The sequence below is a fragment of the Zalophus californianus genome, chromosome 4 (genome assembly GCF_009762305.2).
Source record: "Zalophus californianus isolate mZalCal1 chromosome 4, mZalCal1.pri.v2, whole genome shotgun sequence".
Lineage (NCBI taxonomy): Eukaryota > Metazoa > Chordata > Mammalia > Carnivora > Otariidae > Zalophus > Zalophus californianus.
Genome location: NC_045598.1, coordinates 57,597,433 through 57,616,979, shown reverse-complemented (window position 1 = coordinate 57,616,979; position 19,547 = coordinate 57,597,433). Strand labels below are relative to the sequence as shown.

Genomic DNA, 19,547 nt, shown 5'->3' with positions numbered 1-19,547 from the left:
ATATGTATGAGGACCATGGTGAAAATGATATTTTTCCATGTAAAGTGGGATGGGGTGACCCGAGATGATTGAAAGACTCAGGACCCCAGAGGGAGCACATATTTGGTTACAGAAAAGAAGGAAGGAAGGAAGGAAGGAAGGAAGGAGAGAGAGTGAGAGAAAGAAAGAAAGAAAGAAAGACTTTTATAACTTTTAAGAACAGAACAAATACTGGAACTAGGTGAACCAAGTGTTACCAGAGATTAGCAGGTCAAAGATTAATAAGGAGTTAAGAAAAAAAAAAAACAACTAAAGAAATACATTAACATATATTTTGTATTTATATAAATATATACTGGGAAAGTTCTTAAAGGTGATTCGAAATGTTTGCTTTCTTAAGTAGTGTAATGTTTTCCCCAGCAATCTTGCTTAGTTAGCCTATTAATTTGCTTGTGGACAAATGTAAATGCCCAAATGCTTTCTATATTTTTATTTTCAAGATACCTTTAATCCCTACCTCTTAGATAGTTCAAGGCAAATTTGAGTACTGTTCCTGGCTTAATTAGCATATATTAAGAGTCGCTGGGAACTGGATTAATTAGGTTTGGCCGTTTAATGAGACTATCCTTAATTTACTATCATATTTCATAATAATAAATATAATGTTTAACTATTACCTAGTTCACTTGCAACACAGGGGCAAAACAGTATCCACTAATGTGATTTTTATGGTAGAGTCTCTAATGAATAGTTTCTAAATTATAGGTAACTGCAATTACCATAAGTACTTTCCCATATTTTTATTTTAAAGACATGTTTAATTATAACTTTTCCTCTAATTGAGCTAGGTTTGTTAAAACTGTTATCATAGGGTAATAGCAACTATAGTTTATAATAGTTTTGTATTTATATGGCTCACCATCTGTGGATATGAATGTAAAATAGCTTGATGTAGCTATATTTCAGGTTTATTCAATACACCAGTTTACCTTGTAATCCTTTTTTGTTATCAGTGGTTAATTAGAAAATAGTAAGAAAGGAACTAATATGATTTAAACATTTTACCTTTGTGCTTCCCCAAAAATCTGCATGTTTCCAACTAAATTATTTGAAATTTGGGTTATATCTTTCTAATGTGAAAATTTTATATTGCACAATGAAATATGTGGAAGGTATATACACTTCTGGTTTTCCCCAGGCCACTGTAAAACCTGAACGGAAACATATGCAACAGATTTTATTTACAAAGTAAATTGCTGAGAATACTTTCTAGTGGTTCTCTTTCAAGGCACTGACTATATCTATTTTATATTATTGTCAATCTGGAAAGCACTAAAAATCTAAGGGAAGCAAATTTCATATGTGCCAAGTATGTGAAGAACTGCCTCAATATATTTTTTAATAATAGAAATAATAAAGATGACACTGTGGTTTTATAAATGTGACAAACAACCATAAATTCTGATCTGAAGCTAGACTGCCCTTGGGCATGCTATGGTATGGCTAATAGGTTGTGTTGTGACTGTTGGGTCCCATAAAACATGTCAGAGAGAGTATTCATCTCACATACAAGGAGTTCCACCTGCCTGGTAACGGGGCCATAAAAATGTAAGAGGAGAGAATAGCTCACAGCCAAGAAGCAGTCAGAAACTAAAGAGGATTAGCAAAGAGGAAATACAGTGTTCTAGCCAAAGGTCAGAACTAAGAGGCTAATAAATAGCTTATTTAATGAAAATCAGCATTTCAATTTTCTATTAAGATACTGATTTCAATGAATGAAATTCCTGGCTGAAAATATAAATAACAGGCTGGAAGTCAAGGGTGTATTTGCTTCTTTGAGAATCTGCTCCCATCATTTGACTTGACTTCATGCTTCTGGTCTGTGTCAATCTTGCTCAAATTAAAATACGGGGTCTTATTTTAGAGAGGCTATGATAAAATGGATTGTTATGTAACAGTGAGGCCCTGTGACAGTCGTAATCTATAATCTCTTGAAGGTAGTTATCTGATTTGGTCTTGCAATGCTCTACAACCTAGTGGCAAGAACAAAGGAAATGGTAGCACTTGTGTGTACATGTGCACATACAAATAACACACGTGTGTGTGTGTGTGTGTGTGTGTGTGTGTGTGTTGGGAGGTATAATTCAGGATTAGGGAACTGCATTCCAGAAAAATATTCGGTGATGCTGTAATGAACTGATTTACTATGATATGTTCTAATTACCATTGTCTTTCCTAGCAGTATGTATAAAACTTTTAATGGATACCTTTGCTTTTGCTGTCTAAGATCCATTCATCCTAATACTGGAGCTCTAACCTTAATTTCTCTTTGAATAATCACCCACTTCTTTATTCTCAGCCTGTATGCTTTGGATGAATCATGTTATCTAGGCCTAAAACAAAGCACTGTATCCTCTAGAAATATGATTGTTTACAGGATGGGCAGGTAATCCAATCAAAAAGGAGTAATGAGATGCCTACTAGGATCTCCAGGAAAGAGAATCTTGCTCTCTCTTGCTAGTTTTAAATCTGAGAGGGTCTGGAGTTTCTGACCTATTTTTTTTACCATGATGGGAAAGCCTTTTTGAGATAGGAACCAACCCACAGACAGGTCATGAGCCCACTTTAAGCCTCATCTGAAGCTTGCCCATCCTGGAGTTTCAGCTAACTATATATGAATTAAAACCCGTTTTTTTTTTTTTTGCTTATGTCTTATTAGGTTGAGTCTCTTATAATCAAGAGGCCTACTTGGTAAAAAATCAAGGGTAAACTGGCTTATTTGTTATAAAAGAATTGACTTTTCTTATCTTTTACTTAAAAAACCCCCAAAATATATAGTTGTTTGAAAATCTTTTTGGGAAGTGAAGTAAGCAGAACCTCAAAACTTCTGTACTGATGGAAATTCAAGATGAGGTTTTGATCTATTGGAGGGTTGTTAATTATTGAAACACCAAGAAGGAACCTTGTAATCAAGAACATTAAACTTCGAGGCCATTTCTAGGCCTGACTCCTAAGAGTATTATCAGAGAGTATTAGTGAAGAGGCATCTACATCCACATGGATTTTTATGCAAGTGGGATACTTGAATCACCTCCATTACTCATATCTATTATGTTATCTTTTCATTGACTTTCTAGGACAATGGCTGGCACATAGTTAGCACTCAATTAACTTTTGTTTGAATAAATATGTGCATATATGACAAAAGATACCTTCAAATATGCATCGTCAAAAGTATATAATGTGATGAGCTATTAGAAGGTATGCCAGTTGTTCAATGGCATGCTCCAATTACATAATTAACTGCTTGGAAAAACCATTATAGCTTTGAAATGAAAATTGTTGTAGGAATCACGATTCATGCCTTTATTCCACACATATTTACTGATTTCCTACTAAGTGCCAGGCACCTTGTCAGACAGAATAAATATCCTTGCCCTCATGGAACTTGCATTCTAGTGGGGAAGACGTATTAAACATGTAAACAATAAATAATTTCAGATTGTGAGATAAACTGTGAAAAAAATAAAGCAGGAAAGGTAGTAGAGAGTGATAGAACAGGAGTGTGGAGCAATTTTAGGGAGAATAGCCAAGAAATGATATTTCAAATGCTCAAATGACATTTTAGCAGAAATATGAATAAGATAAAAGATCATGCAACAGACAAAAAGAAAAATGGGAAAACTGTGCCAGCCCCTAAAGACTGATTTTAAATGCCCTTAAGATAGATGGGTCTTTATAAAATCAAGAAACAACAAGATGGTATAAGGATAGACATATAGATCCATGAAACAAAATTGAGAGTCCAGAAATAAACCCTAACATTTATGGTCAGTTGATTTTCAACAAAATGTCCAAGGTAATTCAATGAGGAAAGAACAGTCTTTTCAACAAATGGTACAGGGACAATTGGATATCCACATGCAAAATAATGATTTTTACCCCTACCTCCCACCACATACAAAAATGAACTCAAACTAATCAGAGACTGAAATGTAAGAGCTAAAGCTACAAAACTCTAAGAAGAAATACAAGAGTAAGTCTATGATCTTCAATTAGGTGATGATTTCTTAGATATGAAACCAAATGTGATAAAAGAGATGAATAACTTTATAAAAATTAAAAACACTGATGCTTCAAAGGAGACTACCAAGAAAGTGAAAAGACAACTCAAGGAATGGGAAAAAATATTTGCAAATCATATGTACGAGTAGGGTCTTATATCCAGAATATATAAACAATTCTTAAATTTCAGTAATTGAAAACCCAAATAACCTAATTAAAAAATGGTCAAGGGCACTTGGGTGGCTCAGTTAGTTGAGCATCCGACTCTTGGTTTTGGCTCAGGTCATGATCTCAGGGTTGTGAGATCGAGCCCTGCATCAGGCTCTGTGCTCAGTGCGGAGTCTGCTACAGATTCTCTCTCCCTCTCCCTCTTCCTCCTGCTCTCTCTCTCTCAAGTAAATAAATAAATATTTTTAAAAAATATAAAAAATGGGTAAAGAATTTTAATAGACATTTATCCAAAGAAGACATATGAATGGCTAATAAATGCATGAAAAAGCACTTAACATCATTTTTATCATATGACTAATGTATATTAGTATGTATATTATTTATATATATATTATATATTTGCCAGTTGTTCAATGGCATGGCATTGCTTATATGAACATGGCATGCCATGTTCCATGGCATATATTTATATATATACACATTTATATAATGTATATTATTTAATATGTATATTAAAATCATTATGACATACTACTTCATAGGATGGCTATAATAAAAAAGGCAGACAATAAATAATGGTGAGAATGTGAAGAAATTAGAATACTTCTTCTTTGCTGGTGGAAATGTAGTATGTGGCAGCCACCTTGGGCAAAAGTTTAGAAGCTTCTCAAAATTAAAACATAAGTACCATTTAACCAAGCAATTTCATTCTTAAGTTACTAAGGACAAATGAAAACATATCCAAACACAGACTTGTACATGAATGTTCATAGCAATGTTACTCATAATGGCCCTAAAGAGAAAAGAATCCAAAGGTACATAAACTGATGGATAAACAGTTTGTGGTATATCCATATAACAGAATGTTATTTGGCAACACAAAGGAATGAATTAGTAATACATTCTACACTTAGCACATTATGCTAATTGAAATTAGTCAGTCACAAAAAAACCTCATATATTGTCTGATCTCATTTATATTAAATACCCAGGATAGGCAAATGTATAGAGACACAAAGTAGGTGAGTGATTACCTAGGGCTGGGGGGAAATGAATGGAGGGGAGTATGGAAAGTGACTGTTAATGGGTACAAAGTTTCTTTTCGGAATAATGAAAATGTTTAAAAATTACATTCTGGTGATGGTTGCACAATTGTATAAATATATAAAACTCACTGAATTGTACACTTTAAACAGGTGAACTTGAAGGAATGTAAACTATATCAATACTGTTACCAACAACAATAACAATAACAACAGCAACAATAAGTTCAGCATGACTAGAGAAAAAATAGGTGAAGGAAAGAGTAGAAAGAGGAGGCAGAGGCCAGATATGTAGCGACTTTATGCCATAATAAGAATGTATATGATCTCCGAAATTTCAAAGCCACTAGGGCTTTTTAAGCAGAAGAGTGACATGATCTGATTTATATAATGACATGATACAATAATATATAATACATTGTATATAAGATATAAACTATATTATTATATACAATAATCATTATATATAATATATATAATAATTATGTGTTATAATAGATTATTATATAAAATAATTATATAACAATATATAATTATATAATATCTAATAATATAATCAAATGTATACATGTTGATATTCAAGAATAATTAATTTTTTAATTCTTCTATTTCCATACCTTCTTTTGTTGTGATTTAGAGATGCAAGTCCAGCTCAAAGTACTAATTAAATCTTTTGAAAAGACATAGTAAATAAAGACTGATGAATAAAATCCTCCGATATACCATTTTCTAGATCTTTCAGAAAAAATTAGCCAACTCTGTATATATCTAGGAAATTGAAACTCAAATGCTTTTTGTCCGTAAATAAATTATAAAGGTCATTCATTTCATTTCCTTCATTTTCTACTTAAGGAAACCAAGAAGATCATACATATATTTACTGGAGCACTGAGACAGTCCTTCGGTTCCTACTGCAGTGTTGACTGAATTCTACTATCTGACTGCACAGAACTTAGAAAGTCAATTTGTAGAATTTATGGTGTTAAGTTACACATTATTTGTTTCCAACTGTGGCTTATAATGTCAGAGTTGCAGTATTATTTTGGTTACCGAAGAGTAAAATTCTAGGGGAAAATATTTATAAATAGTAGTAATACTTTAAGTGGAGTTGAATGAGGTATGGGATGTCCCTGAAATCAATTGAGCAAATAGCATATATTAAAACCATTTTAATGCCTATTTTCTAACCACCTTTATCAAATTATTGCCTATTAAATTAAAAATCCATAATTTAAGTAAAACAAAATTTTCCAAGTTTTTATCACCAAAGACTCAGAATAATGTTTTCTTCAGTTGGCCTCAACAGATGAAAGCCTCACCCTTGTGAGCCCTTCAGTTAGCTGACCAGAGCATCTAATCTAAAGAAATGTCTGAAATCTTGTCAACTGTTTCATGTGCCCCACATATTGTTAAATATGAAAATGATTTCTTCCAAGGTAGATTGGGAAGGTTTTGGAGTTTTGTTTTGATTTGTTTTTTTTTCCCCTTGAATATGATGGATGCAGTTCACTTTGTATAACTCACAGAGGCTAATTCTAATGTAATTCAAATGTAATAAATTCTCTGTCAGGAACAAACTTTAGTTCGGGTGTGTACTCAGGAACTGGCAGGAGACAACTATGGAGCTCCTGCCATCCTGATCCGTTAGGTTAAGTAGTGGGTGTGTCCTCTTGTCTGGGGCAGACATGGACTTGAAGGTTTATTTTTCCATTGCTTACTCTCTTGGTGTGGGCTTACTCTGGACCTCTGTGTTTGGTTCTAGGGCAGCAGGCTGCAGCATATAATGTGATAGACTCAAGAAACGGGATTCAAATTCCGGCTCAGCTTCTAAATGGTTGTGTGACCACAGGCAAGACAGTTAACTTTTCTGAATCTTACTTTTCTAGTCAATAAGACAGAAACTGCTCTATCTGTACCACATCATTATTAATTGGATCAAATTAGTTAATATATGAAAGGGCTTTGAGATGTATGAAGCACCATGTTGACGTTTTTCCTTCCTATTTCTGCTTTGGTATCTGTATGTTCCACATATATAAATATAGTTTGTCATGGACTACACATTTGCAAAAGAGAAAAACCAAGTTAATGTTAGTTTCTTTTGAAAATATTCAGCAAGTTATGAACAAGTTATGAGTCAAATTAGTGATAATAACAATATATTATTCACCTGGTAAATTTTATCTCAGCATTCCAAACCATTTCAGTCTGAAACCAAGGCAGGAAAAAAAATGGGAAGCTGAGAGGAATTTACTTAAGTCCCTTCCTTAACACAGCCATTGAATGTTTCAGTTTTTACCTCTCAGATTGAAAAGCACCTGATGTTGGAACTGTGGATCAAAACACCTGTCAGCAATGACAAATACCTCCTCTGAAAGAATCATGATGTTTTAAGTTTAATAAGTATGTAAACTTTAGAATTTAGTAATCCTCTCATTAGTCAAACTATACAATTTATGGATTTTGAAAAATAATGTAAAAAAGGCCTTTAAATTTAGAGTGCTCAGAATAACTGCACGCTAAAACTAAACCTACTGTTCAAAGTAGGTGAAACAGAGGGCATTGATCTCAGTGGATTTTTAAATGTGCTGATTCTGGGCAAAAAAACAAACAAAACAAAACATGTCGCTGCTAATAGGCATAACAAAATTCAAGAACTTCACTGGGGTTATGATATTTGTGGGGGGAGGAAATATGAACAATTTTTAACCCTCTAGGTGCCTGTAGTAAAACAAAATTTAAAATTTTATTAACTTTCAAAAATCTCTGGAGAATTAAAAACCTCATGTCATTAACCGATTAAAGGCACCTGTCTGATTTATTTGCCTTAAATCCAACACAACCTAGATCAAGGTAGGACAGGAAGAAAATGATTTAAAAAAAAAAAGCCTGTGATTCTGAGAATGATTAATACCTTATCTCAGCCTCAAGAAGGGTATTAAGAAGTAGACGCAATGTCTAGAGCAGCTGGGATCCAAATAAAAAAATGGCTCTTAACCGTGTAAAAGAAAAAACTGGAGAATGAAGGCAATGTCTGAGATGTTCAGAAAATAAGGTAGGGTGATGTCTGAACCTCTGAGTAGTCAATAATAAAATGAAATCTTTATAAACCATATTAAAGAGTTAGTGAAGTCAGTAGGAGCTTTGCTTAGTTATCTGAAGAATGAAATAAGAGAAATAATTTTATGGGAGTATTAAGATCTTAATGTCTTACTTTCTAAGCATAATATAATCCAATAGAAAGCTCTATTCAGTTTTCTGGTTCTAAGGAAGAAAAACAGATTCCATAATGGAAAAGTAAATCCTAATTTTAGATAGGTCATGAGAACAGGCATTTTTTTTTTTTTTTTTTTTGCTACAGGGTACTTAATCAGTAGTTTTTAGAGCATTTCAGAAATATTTCCCTTCTTACTGCTCTTTATCATTTTCTTCAAGCAAAGCTTTATCTTTGTCCTATTCAACAATCAGAAGATAGGACTTTTCAGAAAGGTCCCCACATATAGTTTACTTTTCACACTGTCAGTTTCACCAGAGGCCTCGGTAAACACACCTAATTCCCTGAAGCTCTGTGACATTCAAAAGCCATGCTATAGCACTCGGTTAGAGTTGAACGTGAACAGGAAAAGGGGTAGGATAAACCAGAAAAACTTCCACTTCATCAGTTTCTCCTTATGTGAAATGGGCATTTTGCCAGCTATCAGTTTTTATAGGTTGTAGGGTTTAACCACTGAAAGCAATGGTAAAATCCTTACAAAGACTGTTCCACTCCATTCAGCATGGTGAGAGCATTAATTTGTCCCAGACTACATTAGGGGGGAAGGTAAACCATGGATTCACCGGACTTCCCTGAACATTTCCTGAGAATTCATCAGTGATAAAAATCCTTCTCACCTGCTCCGGATAGCCATCCATACTCCTTTGCCCTTTAGTTTGAATTAAGCACCGTCCAGGCTGAGGTCCCCGGGTGGCCTGTGAAGAGGGGATCTGAATAGGCAATGGTGACTGAAATTGCTGGATGGTCACTTTGTTTATATTCCCCTCATATCCCTGCTGTTCCCGGCTCCGATGCTGAAGGCTTTGGGACCCCATCAGAGTCTGGATGTGGCTGCCTGCCTGTGGAGAAGACAAGTTGTCAGACGACGATTCGTGGTGTTGAAAGGATGTGATTAAAGTAGAACACACATGGGGCACCTGGGTGGCTCAGTTGGTTAAGCGACTGCCTTTGGCTCAGGTCATGATCCTGGAGTCTCAGGATCGAGTCCCACATCGGGCTCCCTGCTCAGCGGGGAGTCTGCTTCTCCCTCTGACCCTCCCCCCTCTCATGTGCTCTCTCTCTCTCTCAAATAAATAAATAAAATCTTCAAAAAAAATAAAGTAGAACACACACATACAGAATACCTCTCTGGTAAAGTGGCATCACTTGGGCTCTCAGCCACTGCTGGAAAGGAAAATGAAAAAACAGCAAGGGTCTGCCTACTGTGGTTTGTGAAAATGTTAATATTGGAGCAAGGTCGCATTATATACATTTGTAGTCATCTGGTGTCTTGCCAGAGATTATTTTATCCCCCATTTTAAGGGAGCAAAATTCTCTCTGAAATCTCAAGCACAAAAAGAAGTCACAGATTAAAAATAAAGTGGAGTTCTATCTGGCATTTTATTTTACTAACAGCAGGAAGAGAGATATAGTATAGGAAACATCAGGGGGAGAATGATAGAGCCTGCTTCCTGATTCTGAAGCAAAAGAATCGAAGGGTGTATTTTCCTTTATGTCACAGGTGCACAGTGAGCTTGTTCAGGTGAGGTTAATCAATATTTATTCATGTTCTGCATTATTAAATCAAGAGTATGGTTTTTGGAATCTTTAAGTCACATTGAAAATGAACCATGTGATAAATTCCTGTGAGTATCTGTAGCTCATGGAGGCACTAGATGTCGGAAAGGTCTTCAAAGTGAGCTCTGTATGTAGATCATCCCATGGTGAGCTTTCAGAGACATTCATTAGTATCTCATTTAGAGAAATAATGACAATTTCTCAGTCCTTAAGGGTGACTGTTGGAGGAAGAGGGCATGCTCACTTTGGTCTCTCATCTTCAAATGCTATGGTGCACACCATAGGCATATGGTTCCTTGTTCATTCTGATTTTCTCACCTTTGTTTTAGCATCAGTTTCTTGAGTCATCCTACTTGGTATCTTTTCCACCAAGCAAGCAGTCCTGTTTCTGGGCTGGTCACCCAGAACATGCCTTTTATAATTATGTATGGCTTAACATGGAGGTCTCACATGGGAAGTGAATGCTTATCATTAATACTTTTAAACATATGTTTCACTGCTGTGCTTGGTACTTCACCTATTACTATGGAGGCCTCTGAGGGGTTACTTCCTGCATTCATTTTCTTTCTTATTGGTCTTTTAAGGGTAGATGATTTGGAATTCAAAGCTGAATTTCACTTTAGAATTCATTAGCTAGGAAAGCCTGTAAATTTTGCTGTTTATAACAGATTTGTCATTCATTAGCTAAGGAGGTCTAACTAATAAAAATTTTTGATTAAAAATTCAAGAAGAATAAAGGAAAAATTATTAAACACGTATTCAAGGAACAGATTAATTTGAATTTTTAAAAGTTCTTTTTTAAAAGAACAACATTAAGAAACATAAGGAAATGACAGTGATCGTGGAAAATCATTTGGAGAAGATGGGAGGCATATTGCTTGGTTCCAAACAAGAGGTGATTTCAGTGAAGAAAATATTCAAAATTATTATTTGGCAATGCGTATGGCAAAGTAAACAACCATTTGATTATATTTTTAGATGCCCAACTGGTTGTTTTGTTATCATGTACAATGTTTACATTCAGAAACAGTAAGGATATTTCAGGCATGAGAAATTGGAGGAAAATAGGCAAAAAAAGAGAGTTGTACTATACCAGCACAATGTGAAAATAATTATCAATTCAACACTATCCAATGCAACTAACCGGCAATGGCAAACCTATAACATCATAAACACAACTAAGAACCTTCATAAAGGGCAAGTGTATGTTTCTATATTGTATCTATGCCCTTCTCAGAGATAAATGACAGGAGATGTTACAAATTTGAGAGCTGTTCTAGATGACTGAACACCCTCCTGGTCAAGTTGTTCCCCTTAGTGTCATTCTCTCCTACCTCCCTGGAATTTCATGTTCTCTTGTTTGGTAGGAGAGGAAAACCATGATAAGCCGTATGACATTTTGAGCTGCTATACTCTGAATGAACTCACTGGCATGCTAAGTTACATAGTTGGAGACAATGACTTCCTGGAGTTTGAAATGCTGATGATGTCGGCTGACGAAAGCTGACTAGCCTGGTTATGGAACAATAAGTTGATTTTACATTTAAATCTGCTTGTCACCTCCACTGGCATAATACTTATGGGTCTTCAGTCAGTGCTTGAGCCAGTGGACAAGAGGAATACCAGCAGTTTAATTGAAAGTGTTCATGTAGACAAGCAAAGAATTGTTAACACCCAGAAAAACTTAGAGGGATCCAGAACATGGATGCATAATCTACATGAGAAAATTAATAAGGACCACTTAACAATCTCTTCATTGATTAGAATATTCTGGTAATGGTCTATCCAAGGGTGAAAAACTGTTTGCATATTATATAACGATTATAGCCCGTAGACTTATTTTTCTGGTTTAGTTTTCCCTTCTGATGGGACAACTGGAGCCCAGAATTATGCTTTGATTTGGAACTCCTTGAAGGCAAGCACCATATCCTACTTACCATCTTCAATGACTGAAGCAGTAACTGGCATTTAATAAATAACGGCTACTATTGAAACACTAGGTGCCAAACAATGTGCTAAAACTTATCTTACACATATTACCTCTTTAGTCCTTACAACAGCATTAGAGGTTAACTATTATGAATTATTATTATCCAATTTTACTAATGAGGAAACTAAGGCTTGGAGAAGTAAAGCGGCTTCCCCAAGTAGTTTTCACTACTGGCAAACTGACAGGATCAGGATTTGAGACAAGGCTGTCTGACTATGAAAGCTCATGCTCTTTTTTCCCCCTGCCCATTTTTTTTTTATTATGTTCAGTAAGCCAACATATAGTAGTACACCATTAGTTTTGAAAGATCAGGCTCTTAAACACAAAATTATACTGCAATCCCCTAACCCCCAAATCGACTCTCTCCCCCAATAGTTGAACTGTGAATTGAAAAGGAACCATGAAAAGGAACAAAAGGACCCGACTGCAGGATATATTAAATTTCTTTAACAGCTCTTTAATTTGCCAAAAGGTCATTCCTACTTATTGAACTAGGTCTGTTATCTATTTTTAGATCCTATGGTTGTGACTTAGAGCATTATAGTTAAGCAAATAAGTGTATTTAGTAATCTTCCCACAATTATGAAGTGACGAGGCTCATGTTCTCAGATAGTTTGGTAAAACATCAAGTAGGCATGGAAGGATGTGCTATAAAATGATTCTCCTTGCAACAGTACTCTTATTTCACTCTCTATTGGGACTACAGACTGCACTGAATGGGGATGGGGAGCGACAGCTGTAGAAAGCCAAGAATTAACACTAAATTTTGTGTGGAGTTAAGCAAACATAAATGACACAAGACATCTAAAGGGACAATTATGGTGTTAGAGGGACTGTAAAGAGGAAGTTTTTTTTGACTGACACAAAGGCTTAAGAAGGGTAATGAGGATGCTCATGATAAAGTACAAAGGGCTAATGAAAATGTAGAAAATGTCAGAGGCTGGATTTGTTCAAGCAGAGGGTTAGCTTTGAGAACACTGACTCATACTGAAGGGGAATTTGAACATAAAGGTTTCTGTAAAGACTGTGCTACACATTTTGAATGATAAAAAGAAAGAGAGAAGATCTGACATTTGTTTTGAACTTTCAAGGGGAGGTTGGACAAAATAACACATATTTGAGGAGAATAGTGATGAAATATAGTGTTTTCAAGTTGACCCAAAACCATACTGTCAAAATTTACAGAGAAAAACTCCAATATCCATAGGACCCAAGAAAACATCAATGTCAATACCACAGAAAAGAAATATTGATTGATACCAAAGGGCAGTGTTCGTGCAAAAGTCAGCCCACAGCTAATCAGGCTTATTATGTAGAAATTTAAAGTGTTTCGGAAGTTTTGTATGATATAAAAGAAATGACTTTCTCACTAAAACAATGCTTTGGTTCACAATATTCTCTTAGAAAAACTGTTTGAGAAGTATATTATGTAATTTGGTCATCTGTTTTACTAGCCATCTTGGCTCTTGAACCACTTGACGTTGCTTCCAAAAATCAAACACAGCTTTAAAGGATGACAGTTTATGCCACTGAGAATATTCAAATGGACACAATTAATTCTCTCAAATTAAGTCCAGTAGAGTTCAAAAAATGTTTGGGAGCAGTGTCAACAACACAAAATCATCTACAAAGGATAACTCAGGAACTGATTTCAAGGAACCACTGATAACTCATTTAAATGAGTCCATTTCAGTAATTTTGTAAAGCAACAACAATAACAACAAAACAGTCCTATTACTTTCTCTTTCTACCATGTGTTCTATAGTGACTTTTTTTTAGTAAGCGGGTTAAGTTTTAAAAATCTAGGCAGTTAGACTTCTGATTCCAGGTAGATGGAATAGACATACTATGCCCTGCTCCCTCCAAGAACAACTAAAACCTTGGACATTTTATGCAAACAAATATAAGGAAACTCTGGAAAGAAGAAAGAAGAAAGTAGATCAACTCAGATATGGAGACCAAGTATCAACATGGCAGTGAATCTCTTGGGTTTTATTTTTGTGTCATATATGCCAGACTTGGACCTGAGGAAGTGGGCTACCCCAAGATACCAACAGATGCAGAAGAAGAAAGCCCCAACAGAAGCTTTCTCTCTCTAGCCATAGGACCAGAAAAGGGGCAGCCTAGAAAGACAGAAGACTTTTAGACAATAACAATTCTTCTATAACCAAACACCATGGGAAAAACTGTGGCCCCACCCTGGCAATGCCAGCGACAACCAAGTGTGGAGCCTAGACTTCTACCCCTATAAAGATGTAACAAAGCACACCAACACTCCTGCCTGGGTGGTGTCCAAGAAGGCCAAGTAAGCTGCCAGTGCATTCATTCCTATCTGCCTGTAGCAAGTCTTCCCCCACCCTAAGGATGCCAATAGAGACCACGCAAGGAGCCTGGGCTTTCATTCCCACCCAGTAGTAATGAGGCAGCCCTCTACTTTAGCAACAGTATGATTAGAAAAGGCCCTGTAGAGAGTCAGGACCTTCTCTATCACCCAATGAGGTTACCCTCACTGTATCAGTGGAGACCATCTGGGGAGATGGAAATTCCGTCCTCACTTAGCAAAAACAAGAAGACTTTGCCTCAAGTGTCAACGGAGACTGAATGGGAAAATTGGACTTCTCCCTACCTAGCCAGAATGAGGCAGTGTCCCATCTCCTCCAGTTGGAGTGGTGTCAGAGGAAGCCAGCTAGAACAGAAGGCTTAAGTACAATCCAGATTTTATAACATTATATGAAAATGTCCAGGTTTCAATCATACCAAGAACCAGGAAAATGTCAAACTGAATGGGAAAAGATAATCAGGAAATACCAACATTGAGAAGACGGAGATGTTAGCATTAGCTGACAAAGATTTTAAAGTAGCCATTAAAAAAATATTCAGTGAACAATTATGCATATGCTTAAAACAAATGAAAAAAAAATAGAAACCCAGCAAAAAAATATAAAGTCTCAACAAAGAAACAGAAGATATTAAGAGGAAACAAATGGCAATTTCAGAGCTGGAAAATACAGTAACTGAGAAGCCCAGTAGAAGGGCATAACAACAGAATGTAGAGAGCAAAGGACACATGTGTAAACTAGAAAATAGGTCAATAGAAATTATCCGGTCTGAATAACAGAGAGAAAACACATTGGAAAAAACAAACAAACAAACAAACAAACAAACAAACAAACCAGAGTATTAGGGACATATGAGACCATACAAAACTTCTAACAATCATATTATTGAAAGGAGAGGAAAAAGAGAATGGGGCTAAAAATTAAATGAAGAAATAATTGCTGAAAAATTCTGAAATTTGTCAGAAGACAAAAACCTACAGATTTAAGAAGCAGAGAGAATAATACTACACAGATTAAACCCAAAGAAAGCCATGCACAGACAGATTATAATTAAACTTCTGAAAACTAAAGACAAAGAAAAATGTCTTAAAGGCAACCTTAGAAAAATGACATCTTACCAGAGAAGAACAATTCAGATGACAGTGGATGTCTCATCAAAAACCATGGAGAAAGGAAAGAAGTGGTACAATATTTCAAGTGCTGAAGGAAAAGAACAGTCAAAGTAAAATTCTATACCAATGAGAATGTTCATCAGCAGTGAAAGGGAAATAGAGACATTCTTAGATGAAGACAAATGAAGAAAATTTGTCACCACCAGACCTATCCTAAAATAATGGCTAAAGGAAGTTCTCTAAATAATGGAAATAATAAAAGAAGAAACCTTAGAACTTTAGGAAGGAAGAAAGAACATGGCAAACAAATATATGGGTAAGTATAATGCACTTTCTTTCTCTTCCTGAATTTTCAAAGTTATGTGTGATGATTAAAGTAAAACTATGGCACCATCTAAATGTAAATGTATGTAGAGGAAATATATGTAGAGGTTCTAAATGTAGGTAGAGGAAATGTTTGAGACAATTATAAATAGAGGAGGATGAAGTGATATAGAGATAAAGTTTCTACGTTTCACTTAAACCGTTAAGTGATGAAACTAGCAGACTCTTGTAATTTATGTATATACAATGTAATAGCAGGAGCAACAATTTAAAAAGCTACACAAAAAGATTTATTAGAAACACTATACATAAATAAAAATGAAATTCTAAAAAAATAACACACAGGAAGCAGGTAAGAAAGAAGACAAAAGAGAGAAGCAAAAAAAAAAAAAAAGGAGGGAGAGAGAGAACAAACAGAAAAAAACAAAAAATTACATTAAAACTTAAACTTTGATGTGTCAGTTCTTAAATTAAATGTGAGAAGACTAAGTGCACAAATTAAAAGACAGCTCTTGGCCGAGGGGATTAAATAATATTACTCAATTATATGCAGACTATAGAAAGTATATGCAGACATTACTTCAAATATAACAATATAGGCAGATAAAAAGTAAAGGGATTAAAAACATATATCATGCAAATATTAATTAGAGGAAAAGAGAAGTGGCTGTATTAATTTAGATAAAGTTTATTTCAGAGCAGAGAAAATATACTAAAGATAGAGAGGGATCTTATGTTATGAAAAAAGAGTCAGTCTACTGAGAGGACACAGCAATCTTAAATGTGTACACAACAAACAACAGAGCTGCAAATATGTAGAGCAAAATTGATAGAACTTACAGAGAAATAAACAAATCCACAATTACAGTTGGAGATTTCAACACTCTTCTCTCAACATTTGATAGAACTACACTAAAAATCAGCAAGAATATAGAAGAACTCAACGATGCCATCAACTGATCAGATCTAATTGTCATTTATAGAACATTCCAACTGACGGCAGCAGAATACACAGTATCTTCACGTTCCCACAGAATATTTACTAAGAATATATCCTGGACCAGAGAACAAATCTCAATGAATTTAAAAGAACTGAAATAACACAGAAGGTATTCTCCAACCACAATAGGATCAAACTAAAAGTCAATGACAGAAAAATAAAATGATTTGAATACTTGGACTAAACAATGCAGTTCTAAATAATCCATGGGTCAAAGAGGTCTCAAGAGAAATAAAACAATACATTGAACTGAATGTAAATGAAAATAGAGCACATAAAAATTTGTGGAACACAGTTAAAGCAGTGCCGAGAGGGAAATTTATCACCCTAAATGCATGTATTAGAAAAGAAGAAGCCTCAAATCAGTAATTAAGATCCTGCATCAAGAGCCTAGGGAAAGAAAAGCTAAATAAACCCAAAGCAAGCAGAAGGAGGGATATAATAAAAAGAGCAGAAATTAATGAAATGGAAAGTGAATAACAGATAAAATAGATGAAAAAAAGAGCTGGTGCTTTGAAAAAAAAAATCAATAAAATTGACATGCTTCCAGCAAGACTGAAAAAGAAAAAAAAGAAAGAATATACAAATTACCAAAATTAGGAATTAAGAAGGGAATTTGATTACAGATCCTGTAAACACATAATACTACAAATAACTCTATACTCATATATTTGAAAATTCATTTGAAATGGGCCACTTTCTTGAAAAACCCAAACTACCATAATTCATCCAAAAAGAAATAATTTCAACAGCCCTGTAACTATCAAGAATGTAATGTATAGGGCGCCTGGGTGGCTCAGTTGTTAAGTGTCTGCCTTCGGCTCAGGTCATGATCCCAGGGTATTGGGATGGAGTCCCATATCTGGCTCTCTGCTTGGCAGGAAGCCTGCTTCTCCCTCTCCCAAACTCCCCCTGCTTGTGTTCCCTCTCTCGCTATCTCTCTCTCTCTCTGTCAAATAAATAAATAAAATCTTTAAAAAAAAAAGAATGTAATGTATAATTTAAAAACTTCCAGGAAAGAAATCTCCAGGCCCAGATGGTTACACTGGAGAATTCTACCAAACATTTTTTTTTTATTATTATTGTGTTATGTTAATCACCATACGTTACATCATTAGTTTTTGATATAGTGTTCCATGATTCATTGTTTGTGTATAACACCCAGTGCTCCATGCAGTACGTGCCCTCTTTAATACCCATCACCAGGCTAACCCATCACCCACATCCCCCCACCCCCCTCCCCTCTAGAACCCTCAGTTTGTTTCTCAGAGTCCATAGTCTTTCATGGCTCATCTCCACCTCCGATTCCCCCCCCCTTCATTCTTCCCCTCCTGCTATCTTCTTCTTTTTAAAAAAAAAAACATATAATGTATTATTTGTTTCAGAGGTACAGGTCTGTGATTCAACAGTCTTACACAATTCACAGTGCTCACCATAGCACATACCCTCCCCAATGTCCACCAAACATTTAAATGAGAATTAACGCCAGGGCCCCTGGGTGGCACAGGTGGCTAAGCTTCAGGATCTGCTCAGTGGGGAGTCTGCTTGAGATTCTCTCTCCCCCTCTCCCTCTTCCCCTCCCGCTTGTGCTCTCTCTTGCAAATAAATAAATAAATCTTAAAAAAAAAGAATTAATACCAATTCTACACACTCTTTTCCAGAAAATAGAAGAAGGGACACTTCCCAATGTATTTTATGAAACTAGTGTTGCCCCAATAACAAAACCAGACAAGGACAGTACAAAAAAGAGAGAGAGAGAGAGAGGGAGAGGAAAAAAGAAGAAAACTACAGACAAACAAGGATAAATGCAAAAATCCTTAACAAAATACTGGCAAACAGAATTTAGTAGTATAAAAAAAGAATCATATACCATGACCAAGTGGGGCTTCTTCCAGTTGTTCAAAGCTTGTTCTATATTTCAAAATCAGCCAATGCAATGCACCATATTAATGGGCTACAGAAGTAAAATCATGTGATGCTATCATCGGAAGCAGAATAAATTTGACAAAATTCAGCACCCATCTATAATAAAACCCCCTAGAGATAGAGGAATGGAGGGGAACTTCCTCAACTTGATAAAGAACATTTACAAAAAACATACAGCTAACATTATACTTAATGTTGCAAAACTGAATACTTCTGCCCTAAGATGAAGGACAGGCACAGATGTCCACACTCACCACTTTTTTTCAACATAGTGTTGGAGGTTCTAGTCAACAGGTTAAGGCAAGAAAAGGAAATAAAAGACATACATATTGAAGAGGAAGAAATTGTTCTGATTTGCAGATGACATGATTGTCTACATTTGAAAATCAGAAGAAGCAACAAAAATAAATTCCTAGAACGAACAAGTAAATTGAGCAAGTTTGCAGGATTCAAGAACAAAATGTATTTATGTATGTTAGCAACAAATATGTGCACATCAAAATTTCAAGCAATACTGTGTACAATCACTCAAAAAAAGTTAAGTACTTAGGTGTAAATCAAATGAAACCTGCACAGGACTTCTATGTTGAAAATTACACAATGCTGATGAAAGATATCAAAGAAGATTTAAATAAATGAAGACATACTGACAGATTGGAAGACAACATAGTAAAGATGTCATTCTCTCCAAATTGATATACAGGTTTAACAAATTCTGGTGAAAATCCTAGCAAGATTTTTTTTATGGATGTGGATAAGATTATTCT

General features: G+C 35.3%; 1 protein-coding gene across 2 annotated transcripts in view; it reads right to left on the bottom strand.

Annotated features, from left to right (window-relative positions):
• The window catches only part of LRRC7 (leucine rich repeat containing 7), a 939,042-nt gene that overhangs the window by 44,958 nt on the left and 874,537 nt on the right, over window positions 1–19,547 (bottom strand). For both annotated transcript variants that reach the window (XM_027572982.2, XM_027572991.2), the window contains one exon: window positions 9,150–9,371. In XM_027572982.2, coding sequence (XP_027428783.1) covers window positions 9,150–9,371 — 222 coding nt within the window. The remainder of the gene's footprint in view (window positions 1–9,149; window positions 9,372–19,547) is intronic.